This window comes from Ranitomeya imitator, chromosome 3, assembly GCF_032444005.1.
Source record: "Ranitomeya imitator isolate aRanImi1 chromosome 3, aRanImi1.pri, whole genome shotgun sequence".
Classification (NCBI taxonomy): Eukaryota; Metazoa; Chordata; class Amphibia; order Anura; family Dendrobatidae; genus Ranitomeya; species Ranitomeya imitator.
The window spans coordinates 473,272,068-473,288,703 of record NC_091284.1 but is presented as its reverse complement, the minus strand read 5'-3'; the positions used below and the strand labels follow the sequence as shown (position 1 = coordinate 473,288,703).

General features: G+C 43.8%; 1 protein-coding gene across 1 annotated transcript in view; it reads left to right on the top strand.

Moving 5' to 3' along the window:
• Positions 1-16,636, top strand: part of RABEP1 (rabaptin, RAB GTPase binding effector protein 1) — a 93,955-nt gene that overhangs the window by 17,951 nt on the left and 59,368 nt on the right. Inside the window, exon 2 of the mRNA XM_069757488.1 lies at positions 9,966-10,094. Coding sequence (XP_069613589.1) covers positions 9,966-10,094 — 129 coding nt within the window. The remainder of the gene's footprint in view (positions 1-9,965; positions 10,095-16,636) is intronic.

Below are 16,636 nucleotides of genomic sequence, written 5' to 3'. Positions count from 1 at the left end.
TAGGGTTACCGTTGGAATTAGGGTTAGGGGAGTGTTTGGATTAGGGTTTCAGTTATAATTGGGGGGTTTCCACTGTTTAGGCACATCAGGGGCTCTCCAAACGCGACATGGCGTCCGATCTCAATTCCAGCCAATTCTGCGTTGAAAAAGTAAAACAGTGCTTCTTCCCTTCCGAGCTCTCCCGTGTGCCCAAACAGGGGTTTACCCCAACATATGGGGTATCAGCGTACTCAGGACAAATAGGACAACAACTGTTGGGGTCCAATTTCTCCTGTTACTCTTGGGAAAATACAAAACTGGGGGCTAAAAAATTTTTGTGGGGAAAAAAAAGATTTTTTATTTTTACGGCTCTGCGTTATAAACTGTAGTGAAACACTTGGGGGTTCAAAGTTCTCACAACATATCTAGATAAGTTCCCTGGGGGGTCTAGTTTCCAATATGGGGTCTGTGACAACAGTCTGGGATCGCCTTTGCTGGGGTCAAAGGCCACGTGGTTTGTGCATTGAATCTGAGGCGTACAGCACGTTTCTGAGCAAGCTGACTTCAGGTCAGATTTATTAACGTGAAAGCAACATAGAAAAACAAAACATAAAAATAAATCCTAGCCTGTCCGGCGCTAACTAAACCAACACGTTGCTATCTCAACAGCTGAGGGGGCTTCTCCCACCCAGCTAACATTACACAATTCTTGAACATAGCTCTCACTCACGTTTGTCTCACACAGACAGGCAATCTGTGTGCCCCAGGCTGATGCTGGAAACCCCCAGCTGGTCATTTTTTATTCCTGCAATCATTAACCCATTAGCACCCTGAAGATACTGAGTGGCCTAATTCACATAGGACAAACACCTGGGCGAGATATACCTGCCTCCAACTACCACACCAGCATGAGTCTTACATGTCACTTGTGGGGGGTTTCTACTGTTTAGGTACATTAGGGGTTCTGCAAACGCAATGTGACGCCTGCAGACCATTCCATCTAAGTCTGCATTCCAAATGGCACTCCTTCCCTTCCGAGCCCTCCCATGCGCCCAAACGGTGGTTCCCCCCAACATATGGGGTATCAGCCTACTCAGGACAAATTGGACAACAACTTTTGGGGTCGAATTTCTCCTCTTACCCTCGGGAAAATACAAAACTGGGGGCTAAAAAATAATTTTTGTGGGAAAAAATTTTTGTTTTATTTTTACGGCTCTCCATTATAAACTTCTGTGAAGCCCTTGGTGGGTCAAAGCGCTCACCACACATCTAGAGAAGTTCCTTAGGGGGTCTACTTTCCAAAATGGTGTCACTTGTGAGGGGTTTATACTATTTAGGTACATTAGGGGCTCTGCAAACGCAACATGGCGTCCCATCTCAATTCCTGTCAATTTTGCATTGAAAAGTCAAACGGCGCTCCTTCCTTTCCGAGCTCTCCCATCTGCCCAAACAGTGGTTTACCCCCACATATGGGGTATCAGCGTACTCAGGACAAATTGTACAACAACTTTTGGGGTCCAATTTCTTCTCTTACCCTTGGAAAAATAAAAAATTGGGGGCGAAAAGATAATTTTTGTGAAAAAATATGATTTTTTATTTTTACGGTTCTACATTATAAACTTCTGTGAAGCACTTGGTGGGCAAAGTGCTCACCACACCTCTAGATTAGTTCCTTAGGGGGTCTACTTTCCAAAATGGTGTCACTTGTGGGGGGTTTCAATGTTTAGGCACATCAGGGGCTCTCCAAACGAAACATCCCAATTCCAGTCAATTTTGCATTGAAAAGTCAAATGGCGCTCCTTCGCTTCCGAGCTGTGCCATGCGCCCAAACAGTGGTTTACCCCCACATGTGGGGTATTGGCGTACTCAGGACAAATTGTACAACAATGTTTGGGGTCCATTTTCTCCTGTTACCCTTGGTAAAATAAAACAAATTGGAGCTGAATTAAATTTTTTGTGAAAAAAGTTAAATGTTCATTTTTATTTAAACATTCAAAAAATTCCTGTGAAGCACCAGAAGGGTTAATAAACTTCTTGAATGTGGTTTTGAGCACCTTGAGGGGTGTAGTTTTTAGAATGGTGTCACACTTGGGTATTTTCTATCATATAGACCCCTCAAAATGACTTCAAATGAGATGTGGTCCCTAAAAAAAAATGGTGTTGTAGAAATGAGAAATTGCTGGTCAACTTTTCACCCTTATAACTCCCTAACAAAAAAAAATTTTGGTTCCAAAATTGTGCTGATGTAAAGTAGACATGTGGGAAATGTTACTTATTAAGTATTTTGTGTGACATATCTCTGTGATTTAATTGCATAAAAATTCAAAGTTGGAAAATTGCGAAATTTTCATAATTTTCGCCAAATTTCCGTTTTTTTTACAAATAAACGCAGGTACTATCAAAGAATTTTTACCATTGTCATGAAGTACAATATGTCACGAGAAAACAATGTCAGATTCACTGGGATCCGTTGAAGCGTTCCAGAGTTATAACCTCATAAAGGGACAGTGGTCAGAATTGTAAAAATTGGCCCGGTCATTAACGTGCAAACCACCCTTGGGGGTAAAGGGGTTAAGAAAGCTTTTACCGAAAGCTGCAGTGAAGCACACAGTTCGCAAAGCAGCTCTAGACTTCCAACCTCTGGCACGTCAATTCATCAACCCCAAAACATCAGCAACAGCAGTGGAAGTGGAAGAAGCAACTTCTGTGAGTCCTTTAACACTTTTATTTTTAGACCAACTCGTGCACCAACACAACGAAGTCCAAGTCTTACACATGGTGAACGAATGGAGATCGTGCAGGAGTATCTAGAACTGAATATAAATACTATCAGGGAGGGTTTGGACCCTTTCATATTTTGGTCTTCCAAAATAGATGAGTGTCCTGAGCTCGTCTCACACACCTTGGAGGTTTTATGGTGCCTGTCGGCCAGCGTTCTCTCAGAATGTGTCTTCAGCTCTGCTGGTGGTGGTCCCCTGAATGTAGACCGCCTAACTTTCATTAAGATGAACAAGTCATAGATCTCCAAGGACTTTTGCACCCCAATCCAGGCTGTACAGACTAGGTGATATTGCATTTTTTACTGTGATGCTTAATGTCCCGTAACTTCACTCTGTGATATCTTTAGTGTGGCTGCTGCTGATGTTAACACAGATTTGAGGAAATGTGAACAGTCATGGTTGGTCTACATCTGCTGGGTTAGCTGTAGTGGAAGACGTCTCAGTCCCAATTATACTATTTTTATTCTCATGACATTTATGCCACTTCGGTGGTGTCAGGGCCTCATTTTTTTAAATGTGAACACTCCATGTTGGGTGTCCATCTGCTGGATTGTGTGTAGTGGAAGACCTGTCGGTCCCTATTACACTATTTCTACTGTGGTGAAATTGATGCCACTTTTGTGGTGTCTGCCAGTAATTTTTTGAAATGTGAACACTCCTGGTTGGGTGTGCATCTGTTGGATTGGGTGTAGTGGAAGACCTGTTACTCCCTATTATGCTATTTCTACTCTTTTGAGACTGAAGCCACTTCTCTTGTGTACGGCCATTTGCTTAAATGTGAACACTCCTCGATGGGTGTCCATATGCTGGATTGGGTGTAGTGGAAAACCTATCAGTCCCTATTAATTTTTTGAAATGTGAATACTCCTGGTTGATTCTCCTTCAAGCATGTTGCCTGTAGCAGTAGGCCTCCGAGACCGTCAGGCCTCCACTTCCTTGGACTCAACTACCTGTGTTACTATCCTTAAATTTTTCTGTCAATGGTAGTCTACAAAACTGATTTCTCCATCGTCTCATTGGGGGACACAGGACTGTGGGTGTATGCTATTGCCGCCAGGAGGCTGACACTAAGTAGACAAAAAAAAAGTTAGCTCCTCCTCCATAGTATACACCTTGACACTGGCCCTGACAGCTCCAGTTTATGCTTAGTGTCCGTAGGAGGCACATCTCTGGGTATTCCCAGATTCATTCTACCTTGAAGATAAGACAGGGGCGACGGACCCTTTTTGAAGGGGTCCGATCTCCCCAAACCAACAACGGGCGAGCACGTGTGAGTGTCGCCTCCATGTATCCTTTCCCGCGACGTGGGATTGCCGGGCTTAAAGCCTGACCACCCTGAGGTAACGAAACCCTAGGTTGTACAGGCATTCATGCATTGTCCGTGCAGCCTCCACTTTGATCACCAATGCATTTGACTACGGTGCTTAAAGGAGGCAGACGGTCCCTCTCCTCACCTTTTGAAAGGTGAAGGAGCTAGGGTGCCTGCACCGTCCTTTCCCATACGTGTGTGTATATATATGTATATGTATATATATATATATATATATATATATATATATATATATATATATATATATATATATATATATATATATATATATATATATATATATAATTCATGTGTATGCCTCTTTTCTAACCTTGCGTGTTGTCAGAGGCTGCGGGGGGGGGGGGGGGCCTCCTGCTTCATCGCGCGGTCTCAGGTGGTAAATCGCCATGCTACACTCAGTGCAGTGCCGGTTCCATCATCTCTCCATAGCTAAAGCACGGGCGGAAGTCCCGCCCCTAGCATCTTTCTTCCGGCGGCCCGCTGCATCATGGTCGCTGTAGTTTTCCTGCAGGATCATGGGCGGAAGTTTCGCCCCTAGCGTCCTTTTCTTAGGCAGCCCGCAGCATCATGGTCGCTGTAGTTTCAGCAGGGTTGTGGGCGGAAGTTCCGCCCCCTTCGCCGGTGCGTACTTCCGGTTTCGCGCTCCCAGCGTTTCTAGGAGAGCGCAGGTATGGGGAAAATCAAGTCCCCTGCTTTGGCCTTCTGCGCGTCCCTTATGCCGGCTCCTCCCCCTTTTCATGATCTTCATAAGGGATGTTTTCTCTGCTCAGAGCTCGGTTAGTGTGGTGCTCAGAACTGACGGGGACACAGGACTGGGGTAAGTGCTACTTCCCTCAGCCTGACAGCAGTCTTTTGCTCTAGACACAGTAGCTCATAAGGAGTTTCATAGCAGCAGCAGCAGCAGCAATAGTCAGTCATGTCTAGAAGGACTAAGTCTCACTCCGTCCTGTATTCCTCATGCATTACTTGCCGGGCTTCTTTTCCGCATGCGCAAACTAGCCACTTCTGTGAGGCTTGCGACTCCGAACGCGTCCAGGAGCCCCCGCCTGCTACCCCGCCGGCTACCCCGCCTGCTATTCTGCCGGGTATGCCTGTATCTGAGACTGCGGCATCTCCCCCTGAGTGGGTCGTATCCTTAACGCAATCTATGGCGTCCCTAACAAAGGCAGTTGAGTCCCTTCAGGCCCCTGTCGGGGACGTTCATCCATCTGCTTCGGGAAGATTCTCCGATTCTCATGACCCTCCGGCCTGCAGGGGCCGTACTCCCTCTAGGCAGACGCGGGGGAAGCGTACCCATACAGCGTCTCCCGATCCATCGGGTGCATCTGTGAATTCCGTCTCTCGGTCTCCCTCACCTGTGGAAGTGAGTGGACATGGTTCAGACGTTGACTCTGAAGGGTCTTTTGATTTGGAAGCTCCTGATTATCAGGGATCAGTTGACAGTCTCATTGAGGCCGTTAACCAGTCTTTGGGAGTAGAGGATGAAGTCACCCTACCTTCAGGTCATAAGGTGTCTTTTAAAAGATTCAAGCAACCTCATAAGGTGTTTTCTTCTCATCCTGAGTTTGAGGATCTAGTTCAACGTCACATGGAGCGACCGGATAAACGTTTCTTAGGCCAGAAGGCCCTGGGTACCAGGTATCCTTTCGCTCCCGAAATTTGTAAAAAATGGGCAGAATCTCCTTCTGTGGATCCTCCCGTGTCCCGTTTGGCCTCTAACACACTGTTGTCTCTTCCTAATGGGTCCACTATTAAAGACCCAACTGATCGGCTCTTAGAGAGTCTAGCTCGGTCGGTGTTTGAGGCTTCAGGGTCAGCCCTCGCGCCGTCTTTTGCGGCGACATGGGTTGCCAAAGCTATGATAGCTTGGTCAGAGTCCGTCACTAAAGCTCTTCAGGATAGGGAGTTTCCTGTAGAAGTGATAGAGATGTCTAATCAGATATCCTTGGCTGGGAATTATTTGATTAATGCATCTTTGGATGCGGCAAATTGTTCAGCATTGGCAGCTGCAAATGCTATCGCTATCAGAAGGGCTCTATGGCTGCGAAATTGGCGGGCAGATTCTACTTCAAAAAAGTCCCTTACATCCCTTCCTTATCAAGGTGGCCGATTATTTGGCGCAAAGTTGGATCAACTTATATCTGATACCACAGGGGGAAAGAGTAATTTCCTTCCACAACAAAGGGTTAAGCAACCTTTTCGTCGCCAATTTCAAGCAAGGTTTAAATCCTTTTGTAACACCCGGTGGTCTGCAGCCCCAAGCTCAGGTCCTCCAAGTCGGTCTAACCAAGACAAGGAGCACCAGGTCTCATATAGAGCCAATCCATTGGCAAGAATGCGATATCAACCATCAAGATCTAGGGGATCTAGATATCCGCGGTCTTCGGCTAAATGACTGGAGGCAGCCTCATGTCGTCTTCAACAGGGTAGGCGGTCGCCTACTTCTGTTCCATCAGTCCTGGCTGTCAGTCGTATCCGACAGATGGGTGAGAGAACTGGTGGTTTCAGGGTACAAAATAGAGTTTCTCTCTCTCCCTCCAAGCCATTTTTTTCCGTCCAGTCTTCCCAGTTCAAGATCCCGTCTAAGGGCCTTATTCTAGTCGCCCCAGATTGGCCTCGGAGGTCATGGTACGCAGACCTCATTCAGCTGATTGCCGGGGTTCCTTGGCAGCTTCCAATGCGGCCGGATCTTCTGTCGCAGGGGCCGATATTCCACCAGAACTTAGGGGCCCTGCGTTTGACGGCTTGGCCGTTGAATCTTGGATTCTGACCCAGGCCGGTTTTTCTCAGAAGGTAGCTTCTACTATGATTAATGCTCGAAAGACGCTTTCTGCACGCATCTACCACCACACCTGGAAAGTTTTTCTTTCATGGTGCAGGAAGAAGTGTCTTCCTCCTTTTACGGTTCTCCGTTCCTAATATTTTAGCCTTTCTTCAAACTGGTTTAGACTCAGGTCTCGCTCCAAGTACCCTTAGGAGGCAAATATCAGCCTTATCGGTTCTTTTTCAGCGCAGGATTGCTACCATTTCACAGGTCAAGACTTTTTTGCAGGGAGTCTCTCACATGGTCCCCCCTTACAGAGCTCCGCTAGAGGCTTGGGACCTTAATCTGGTCTTGAGCACTCTTCAGGAAGCCCCATTTGAGCCCCTCCAAGAAGTTTCTTTAACGTATCTTTCTTGGAAGGTTTTGTTTTTGGTAGCCATAACCTCCATTAGGCGGGTGTCGGAATTGGCGGCCTTGTCCTGCCAGTCGCCTTTTCTGCAATTTCATCAAGATAAGGTAGTATTAAGACCAGTTCCCTCTTTTCTACCAAAGGTAGTTTCCTCGTTTCACATCAATGAGGACATAGTCTTGCCTTCTTTTTGTCCTGCTCCTTCTCACCGTGTGGAAAAAGCTCTCCATACTCTGGACCTAGTGAGAGCGCTGAGAAGATATGTTTCTCGGACCGCGTCTTTTCGACAGACGGATGTCCTGTTCGTTCTTCCGGTGGGTCACAAGAAGGGATTCGCAGCCTCTAGGTCGACCTTAGCCAGATGGATACGAGCCACCATTCAGGAGGCCTACCGCATCAAGGGTGCAGCCATCCTGGCTGGGATCAGAGCACACTCTACTCGAGCAGTGGGGGCTTCCTGGGCACTTCGGCACCAAGCTTCAGCAGAACAGGTTTGCAAAGCGGCAACTTGGTCCAGCCTGCACACCTTCTCTAAGCATTACAATATCCACACTCAGGCCTCTGCTGATGCAAGTTTGGGAAGAAAAATTCTTCAGGCTGCGGTATCGCACCTATAGGCGGTAAGTGCCTAAGGGTTTGTTCCAGTAAGTCTTTTTTTCCCACCCTGGGACTGCTTTGGGACATCCCACAGTCCTGTGTCCCCCAATGAGACGATGGAGAAACAGGGATTTTTGTGTCACTCACCGTAAAATCCTTTTCTCCGAGTCATTCATTGGGGGACACAGCGCCCTCCCTATTTCTTCTTGTTATTTTTTCTACGGAGTTGTTCAGGCTGTAGTGTTATTCTAGACATGTTGTCTTTGCTCTAATGCTGTTTTGTTTTCTCTATCTCCTACTGCTTGTGCACCAAACTGGAGCTGTCAGGGCCAGTGTCAAGGTGTATACTATGGAGGAGGAGCTAACTTTTTTTTTTGTCTACTTAGTGTCAGCCTCCTGGCGGCAATAGCATACACCCACAGTCCTGTGTCCCCCAATGAATGACTCGGAGAAAAGGATTTTACGGTGAATAACACAAAAATCCCTGTATTTGTGCCACCTGAGTGTGGCTCAGCATGAAAGCAGGTAGATGTGTTGCATGTGGTATCAGGGCTCCCAGTACAGGCTGTCTACACCGATCCCACGCCCACCTTGTCTTACCGTGATGTTCAATTGAATTCTGTAAATGCTGGCCCAGACCCGGATACTTCATGCTTAGCTGATTGCTGCAGTGCCATGCTGCAGTTTGTACTGTGGGTGAATTGAGGCCACTTCCTTGGTGTCTGCCCCTCATTTGATGGGTTTGGCAGCATTTGGGGCCGTTATAAGGTGTTGTGCATGCGTTTTGTTTTTGCCTCCCATCGAGATGAATGGCGTTCGGTTATGTTCAGCCAATATTCGACGAATTAATCAGCGAATATTGCAAAGTCGGCGATCGTAATGTGAACTGAACATTGAAATATGCGCTCACCTCTAGTTACGAGCCGCAGCGTGCCAATTTCTGTAGCGGAGATGCTAGTGAATCTGTATGTACTGACAAACAAGTGCAGCAATTAGAATGCAGCGTTTTGGACATTTTCAAGATCACTGCTTGTTGTTTTTCTATAGGAACTATCAATGTTTATTCCAGACTATGAAATGTTGTTCTAGTGATGTGATGGACACAAGGGTGCATAACATGAAAATCCTGTTCTGATAACTATCATAAGGCTATGTTCACTAGTTGCGTTTTTGCAGTGGGTTTTTTTAATGCAAATTTTAAGCTACGTTTTACAGTACTAGCAAAATCTATGAGATTTCAGAAATCTCATGCACACACACTGGTTTATTTTCCTGATAGATTTAGAAAGCTGCTGCGTTTTTGCAAACTGGTGCATGTCACTTCTTTCAGTGTATTTGCAGCGTTTTTTTCACCCATAGGAAACAATGGGTAAGTGCAGAAACGCAGCACAAAATGCAGGTATCCGTTTTTTCTCTGTTTTGGGTGCAAAAACCGAAGGATCGCTATGCAGTAATAATACGTCGCTGGTCAGATAGACCCAGGGCACAGAGTCGTATTATTACGACAAATGTCAGAAACGGGTTAGTTAGAGTTTGCAGTCCGCAGAATGTTAATTTCTCTTGCTAGTACACGGACTGTTCTGTGCGGAATTTCCACATAGTAGAAAATCTGCAGGTAAAAACGCAGATGTGGAATGCTCTAAAATGCATGTAATCCGCATATGACTGTATAAATAAAATGTTGTCAAAACCAAATCCCAAGAAGTATAACAAAAAAAAGCATCTTTATTTAAAACCTTACATATCAACAAGAGACAAAAAGCACAGTGTCAAAAACATATCATAAAAAACTCAATGAAAAATGCAAGTACCGTAACCTAATTTAGCTAAAAGTTGCAGAAAATCTACTACCTATATGGAAAAACTCCCCAATCTCTTCGTGGGAATTTAGCCTAACTTTTTGATCTGAATTACCGTATCTGTTCTTGGTCTTGTGATACCAGATTATAGTGTAGTTCTTAAATAGCAGCTATTTCTGCTCCTACCAGGTTCTTTCATTGCGAAAATAGAAGATCTTCTACTGTATATAAAAAAGTTGTATTATTTTCCAAATGTTGTGAATAATATACTTTTAATAAATGAACCTTTCTCTGTCTTGATTATCAGATGATATGCAGAAACGTGTTGAGGAACTGGAAAGAACGAATGCAGAAAATCTTCAGATTAAGGCACAACTAGAGCAAGAATTTAATCAAAAGAGAGCAAAATTTAAAGAACTTTATTTGGCTAAAGAGGGTAAGCTTATTACAAACATGCCTTAGCCCCGTTCAATTCAAGATTTAGGTTTTATGCTCAGGTTCTTTGACAAATGCATCAAGTTTGCCATAAGAAAGTTTTATATGTGAACTTGGCTAAAGACCATTTTCATACTAGCATTGTGTACAGTAGGCACATTTCGGGGCCCACGTTACGGCCAGCTTGTATGAAACTGGTCAAAATAGACTTGCCAACTTTTGTGTGTTACGTTATAGTTAACAAAGTACATTTGTTTGTTTTTTTTAAAGTTAAGAGTTGTTAAAGTTGTTTCAGCCAAATCGAATATGCGCAGAGTTTAGTTAATCTTGTAATTGGCTTTTTTTTATACTTTGTTGCACGAACATTTTTCCATTTCTTTTTTTCTTTTTAATTTTTTTTAGATGTTTTACTTTTCATCTTAGGCTAGGATTATCCTGTTACTTTATTGAATATACACTGCTCAAAAAAATAAAGGGAACACTTAAACAACAGAATATAACTCCAAGTAAATCAAACTTCTGTGAAATCATACTGTCCACTTAGGATGCAACACTGTTTGACAATCAATTTCACATGCTGTTGTGCAAATGGAATAGACAACAGATGGAAATTATTGGCAATTATCAAGACACACTCAATAAAGTAATTATTACGGAAAATTGCTCCATAATTAATGCCCTGATTTAAAGCACCTGCCATTCTACAGCACTACGGCGTCTGACACTATTGGAACATATCAAGGACCTCTTAGTAGAGAAAAAGCCACACTAATGATGATTGAAGAATCTTGAAAGAGGACTTTCTTTTGAATCTATATGTTCTGTCTGATAATGATATGAGGATATTGTTCTCTTTCTATTCTTTTTCCCATTGTTTGTTATTTGTTTTCTCTCCCCCTCCTCTTTTTTGACATCTAATATATATTAATCAATGTATTTCTATTATATTTTGCTTTCTTGTGCGGTGGTGGTATACTGCGTTTGTTGCTATGCACAATATGCTATTTACCATTTGGACCCGGGGTTACATATATTATTGGTATCGGCGCCTTTAAGCTGCATCTATATTGTTAAAATTCGGCCCCAACAAGATGGCGGTGCGCATCTGCACTTTACCTGGGAACTACTAAGAATATTTTGTTTGAAGGCTTTGTTTCATCTTTGATTAAATGGATATGGTATAGCGCATATATTTTTCCTATAACGCGTTCCTTACCGCCTGGACTGGGGGTTATGTATACCAGCGCGATCGGCTGTTTTCTTTCATCTGTTTTTCTATGGTGTTGAGATCGGGCCCTAACAAGATGGCGACGCGCATGCGCATCGCACCCTGGAACCACCATTTTGTTGAAGGCCTCTTTACCATCGACTGTGCGGATATGACGTCATGGAGGATTTCCTCCCCGCACGCCGATTGTGAGTGCCGGAAACAGATGCACCTGGGATCCGGGGGCGGCGGTGCCATGCGCGATGCCGCATTGGCGGGTGCGCTAATGAATGGGCTTTATATATTAGGGGCATAATAGAGACATGACACGCACAACTTGCCTTCCCCTTGACAAAGCAAGATTGCGAAACGCGCGTCGGGGCTTTTTGCGAGACTGAGGACAGGTGGATTTCATGGGTATGTGCTGCTAATAATATTACCAACTGCTATGCACTTGCACTTTTCATCTTGGGCAAATATGGTTAACCTTTTTAGGCTTGTTATTATGAAGCTGGTATAGTATGGATATCTTTGCCATCCCCATGCCCCTGTTACTTTTTCCTCATTCTCTGGTCTGTGTGCACCTTACTCGGGTATCATCCTTCCCCTTATTATGTATTGATCGCTGTTACTTTCTTTTCTTTTTTTTAAAACATGTATGTATTCTTAATAAAAGTTGGTATCTTTTTATACTATTTTTGAGTGGTGTGTTCTGATACTTTGTATCTCTTTGGTTAGTACTGGCTCTTCACGCCCCATATATGCTTCTTGTGGGATTTCCTACCTTGGTGGAGGAACCCTTTGATTAGCACTAGTATGTTTATGGATATTTTTGTTCATGTTATTGTTGTTGTGTTTTTCACAGCTGTTGATCCTAAACATATGGATTACCGAGCCCGTGATCAAACGTGGCTCCATAAATTAAATGAGGTATTTAAGGATGATCCGAGTCCGATTTTAAATGGCAGAGACATGCAGGAGCAAACAAACTGCCTTAAAGATCTCCTCCATAGGCGTACTAAGGTGTGGTGGAATCGTGCGTTTTTAGAACGCTATATGTCTAAAAATCTTATCCCACGTGGTCTGCGGGTGCAGATATTTCCATCTTTTGCAGTTAATGATGAAGTATTAAAAGACAAATGGGAAAAAGTTGCTGATGGTTGTTCTAGAGGCTTTATGGAAATTTTGATGCAGATAGATGATGCCAAACTTAAAGACATTGAAAAAGACATTGAAGATGTTCAAAATGATCTTAAAAAAGAACTATCAGGGGCGGCCCTGGAGGAGTTTAACAAAGATCTTGAATCATGTTTTCAAAAATGGGAAAAAGAAATTGTTAATGTAAAATCTCGGAAGTTCCAGCGTGACAATCTCGACTTCCAGAACAAAATGGTATATAGATGGAGGAGAATTAATAAAACCGGAAGATCAAATAGATCAAGGTCAGGGTCTATGTCATCATTTACTTCCATCGACGAACCAAGACCCAGTAGTAGTGCCCCATCTGCTGAAAACCTCATCACAGCACCAAGCACCAGAAATCCCAGGAGGAACAATAAATTTAATAAAGGGAAAATTACTCCTCCACAACAATACTATAAGAAAACTCGCAGTGCCCGTAATAACTTGGAGGTAATTAATCTCTCCTCACACACCTTATCTCAAGCACAACAGGAGGTTCTTAGTTTTGGTTTATCTTTTTCCCCTACTAACAACTTCCATTATTTTACAGCGGTAAAAGACCTTCACCTCTTCTGTCGGAAGCTTGTCCTGAGGAGGCTGCATCATCGGTCAGGTGGGGATGTCGACGCCCGCGGTGACACGGAGCTGGAGGCATTGGAGGTATTGGAGGGCCTACTGAGTGAGCAGGATTCTGAAAATGCGGTCGGGTTCCCGAGTGCTGTCGTGCCTAGATCTAGAACCTTTCCCCCCTTGTCCGTCTGTCCACAAATTGATATTTTTGCACGACTGGTGACTGAGGATTTTAAGAAAATACCAACTAAAATAAGATATGATAACCTCAGTCACGATCATAGACGTGCTTTGAAACAACTTAAATCATTAGATGACGTGGTTATTAAATCAGCGGACAAGGGGGGAAATGTCGTGATCTGGCCGACAGAAAAATATGAAAAGGAAGCATTCAGACAACTCAGGGATAAAAACTACTATTTGTTGCTTCCTCAGAATCCTCTGACCGCATTCTCACACCTGCTCGATACCATTCTGATCCAGGCTTGGGAGAAAGGACTCATTCCCAAAAAGATTTTGGATGGTTTAATGACAAAATTCCCTAAGGTTCCTACCTTTTACCTCCTCCCCAAAATTCATAAAGATCCCGTCGACCCGCCGGGACGTCCCATAGTCTCTGGCATTGGAGGGCTGTGTGACCCTGTGTGTAAATTTATTGATTATTACCTGAAACCCTTGGTCGAAACGCTGCCCTCCTATGTCAGGGACTCCGTGGACGTCCTGGTTAGGGTTGATGGTCTTTGCCTGGATCCAGATATGCTCCTTGTCACCGCGGACGTCGAGTCCCTTTATACGTGTATTGACCACCAACATGGTCTAGAGGCCGTACGATACTTCCTGGAGATGAGCAATTTGGACGGACCCTTTGTCGATCTTTTGTTAGAATTATTGCAATTTGTATTGTACCATAACTTCTTCACTTTCAGGGACCGTTTCTACCTGCAGAAACGCGGCACTGCCATGGGGGCGGCGTGTGCGCCTGCCTACGCTAACCTCTTCCTGGGTTTTTGGGAGAGGGAGATTTTTCGTGGGGAGGGGGCGTGCGCCGCCGACCATGTGCAGTGCTGGTTTCGGTATATTGACGATCTTCTTAGCATCTGGCAGGGAACGGTCCCTGAATTGGAGAGTTTTATGTCATCTTTGAATGATAATGTCTATAACATTAGACTTTCATACAAATGGCATGAACGCAGGATCGACTTTTTAGACATTGCTCTGTCTGTTGATGAGTCAGGGTCCGTGCATACTGACATCTTCAGGAAGGATACCTCTGTTAATTCTTTTCTTCATGCCTCCTCGGGACATGCTCATTCGACTATTAAAGCAATCCCCATTGGCCAGTTCCTTAGGGCAAAACGTACTTGCTCCACGGAAGACAGGTTTGAAGAGCAGGCAAAAGATCTAAAAAATCGCTTTATTGAAAGAGGGTATAGCCAAAGAAACATCAAATATGGCTACCATCGTGCCAAATATACCCCGCGTCAAAAATTACTTTGCAATTCTAGCGCTCAGACTGACAAAAGTGATACCCAAATTAGATTTATATCAACGTTTAATTGTCAGTGGGGTGCTATGCGTCAGATTCTGACCAAGCACTGGCCTGTTCTTCAAACCGATCCTATACTAAATAAAGAAATTTCTATAAGACCCCTTATCACTGCAAGAAGAAGCAAAAATTTGAAGGACCAATTAGTGAGGAGTCACTATGTGGCCCCACATAAGAGCTTTTTTGGTAACTCTAAACAGAGATGGGGCTGTTTCCCATGTGGGGATTGCATGGCGTGCAATCTATCTAACATTGTGAGGGCCAAGACCTTTAAAAATGCTGCTGGTACACAAGAATATAATATTGTCCATTATATATCTTGCACTACCTCACATGTCATATATTTTGCACAGTGCCCCTGTTCCAAAATTTATATTGGTTTGACAACTAGGGAGCTGCGCATTAGAGTTAGAGAGCACGTGAGGGATATTCAAGCTGCAAAGGAGGTGGAGGATGTGTCTACACTAAAAACGTTGCCAAAACATTTTTTATTACATCATAACTCTGACCCCCGAGGCCTTAAGGTCAAAGGCATTGATAGGATCCATGGGGGGATAAGAGGGGGCAACTTAAAACAACTATTGGCACAAACTGAAACAAGATGGACTGTAGAACTTGGTACTATGTCCCCTGCAGGGCTTAACGAGAAACTGAGCTTTGCTCCATTTTTATAGTTCTCTGCTTTTTAATTTAATTTTGTGTTTATGTCTTTACTTATGCTTGTGTTGGTTTTTTCCTCTTTATTTTTTGTTTTAGTAATTATTACGGAAAATTGCTCCATAATTAATGCCCTGATTTAAAGCACCTGCCATTCTACAGCACTACGGCGTCTGACACTATTGGAACATATCAAGGACCTCTTAGTAGAGAAAAAGCCACACTAATGATGATTGAAGAATCTTGAAAGAGGACTTTCTTTTGAATCTATATGTTCTGTCTGATAATGATATGAGGATATTGTTCTCTTTCTATTCTTTTTCCCATTGTTTGTTATTTGTTTTCTCTCCCCCTCCTCTTTTTTGACATCTAATATATATTAATCAATGTATTTCTATTATATTTTGCTTTCTTGTGCGGTGGTGGTATACTGCGTTTGTTGCTATGCACAATATGCTATTTACCATTTGGACCCGGGGTTACATATATTATTGGTATCGGCGCCTTTAAGCTGCATCTATATTGTTAAAATTCGGCCCCAACAAGATGGCGGTGCGCATCTGCACTTTACCTGGGAACTACTAAGAATATTTTGTTTGAAGGCTTTGTTTCATCTTTGATTAAATGGATATGGTATAGCGCATATATTTTTCCTATAACGCGTTCCTTACCGCCTGGACTGGGGGTTATGTATACCAGCGCGATCGGCTGTTTTCTTTCATCTGTTTTTCTATGGTGTTGAGATCGGGCCCTAACAAGATGGCGACGCGCATGCGCATCGCACCCTGGAACCACCATTTTGTTGAAGGCCTCTTTACCATCGACTGTGCGGATATGACGTCATGGAGGATTTCCTCCCCGCACGCCGATTGTGAGTGCCGGAAACAGATGCACCTGGGATCCGGGGGCGGCGGTGCCATGCGCGATGCCGCATTGGCGGGTGCGCTAATGAATGGGCTTTATATATTAGGGGCATAATAGAGACATGACACGCACAACTTGCCTTCCCCTTGACAAAGCAAGATTGCGAAACGCGCGTCGGGGCTTTTTGCGAGACTGAGGACAGGTGGATTTCATGGGTATGTGCTGCTAATAATATTACCAACTGCTATGCACTTGCACTTTTCATCTTGGGCAAATATGGTTAACCTTTTTAGGCTTGTTATTATGAAGCTGGTATAGTATGGATATCTTTGCCATCCCCATGCCCCTGTTACTTTTTCCTCATTCTCTGGTCTGTGTGCACCTTACTCGGGTATCATCCTTCCCCTTATTATGTATTGATCGCTGTTACTTTCTTTTCTTTTTTTTAAAACATGTATGTATTCTTAATAAAAGTTGGTATCTTTTTATACTATTTTTGAGTGGTGTGTTCTGATAC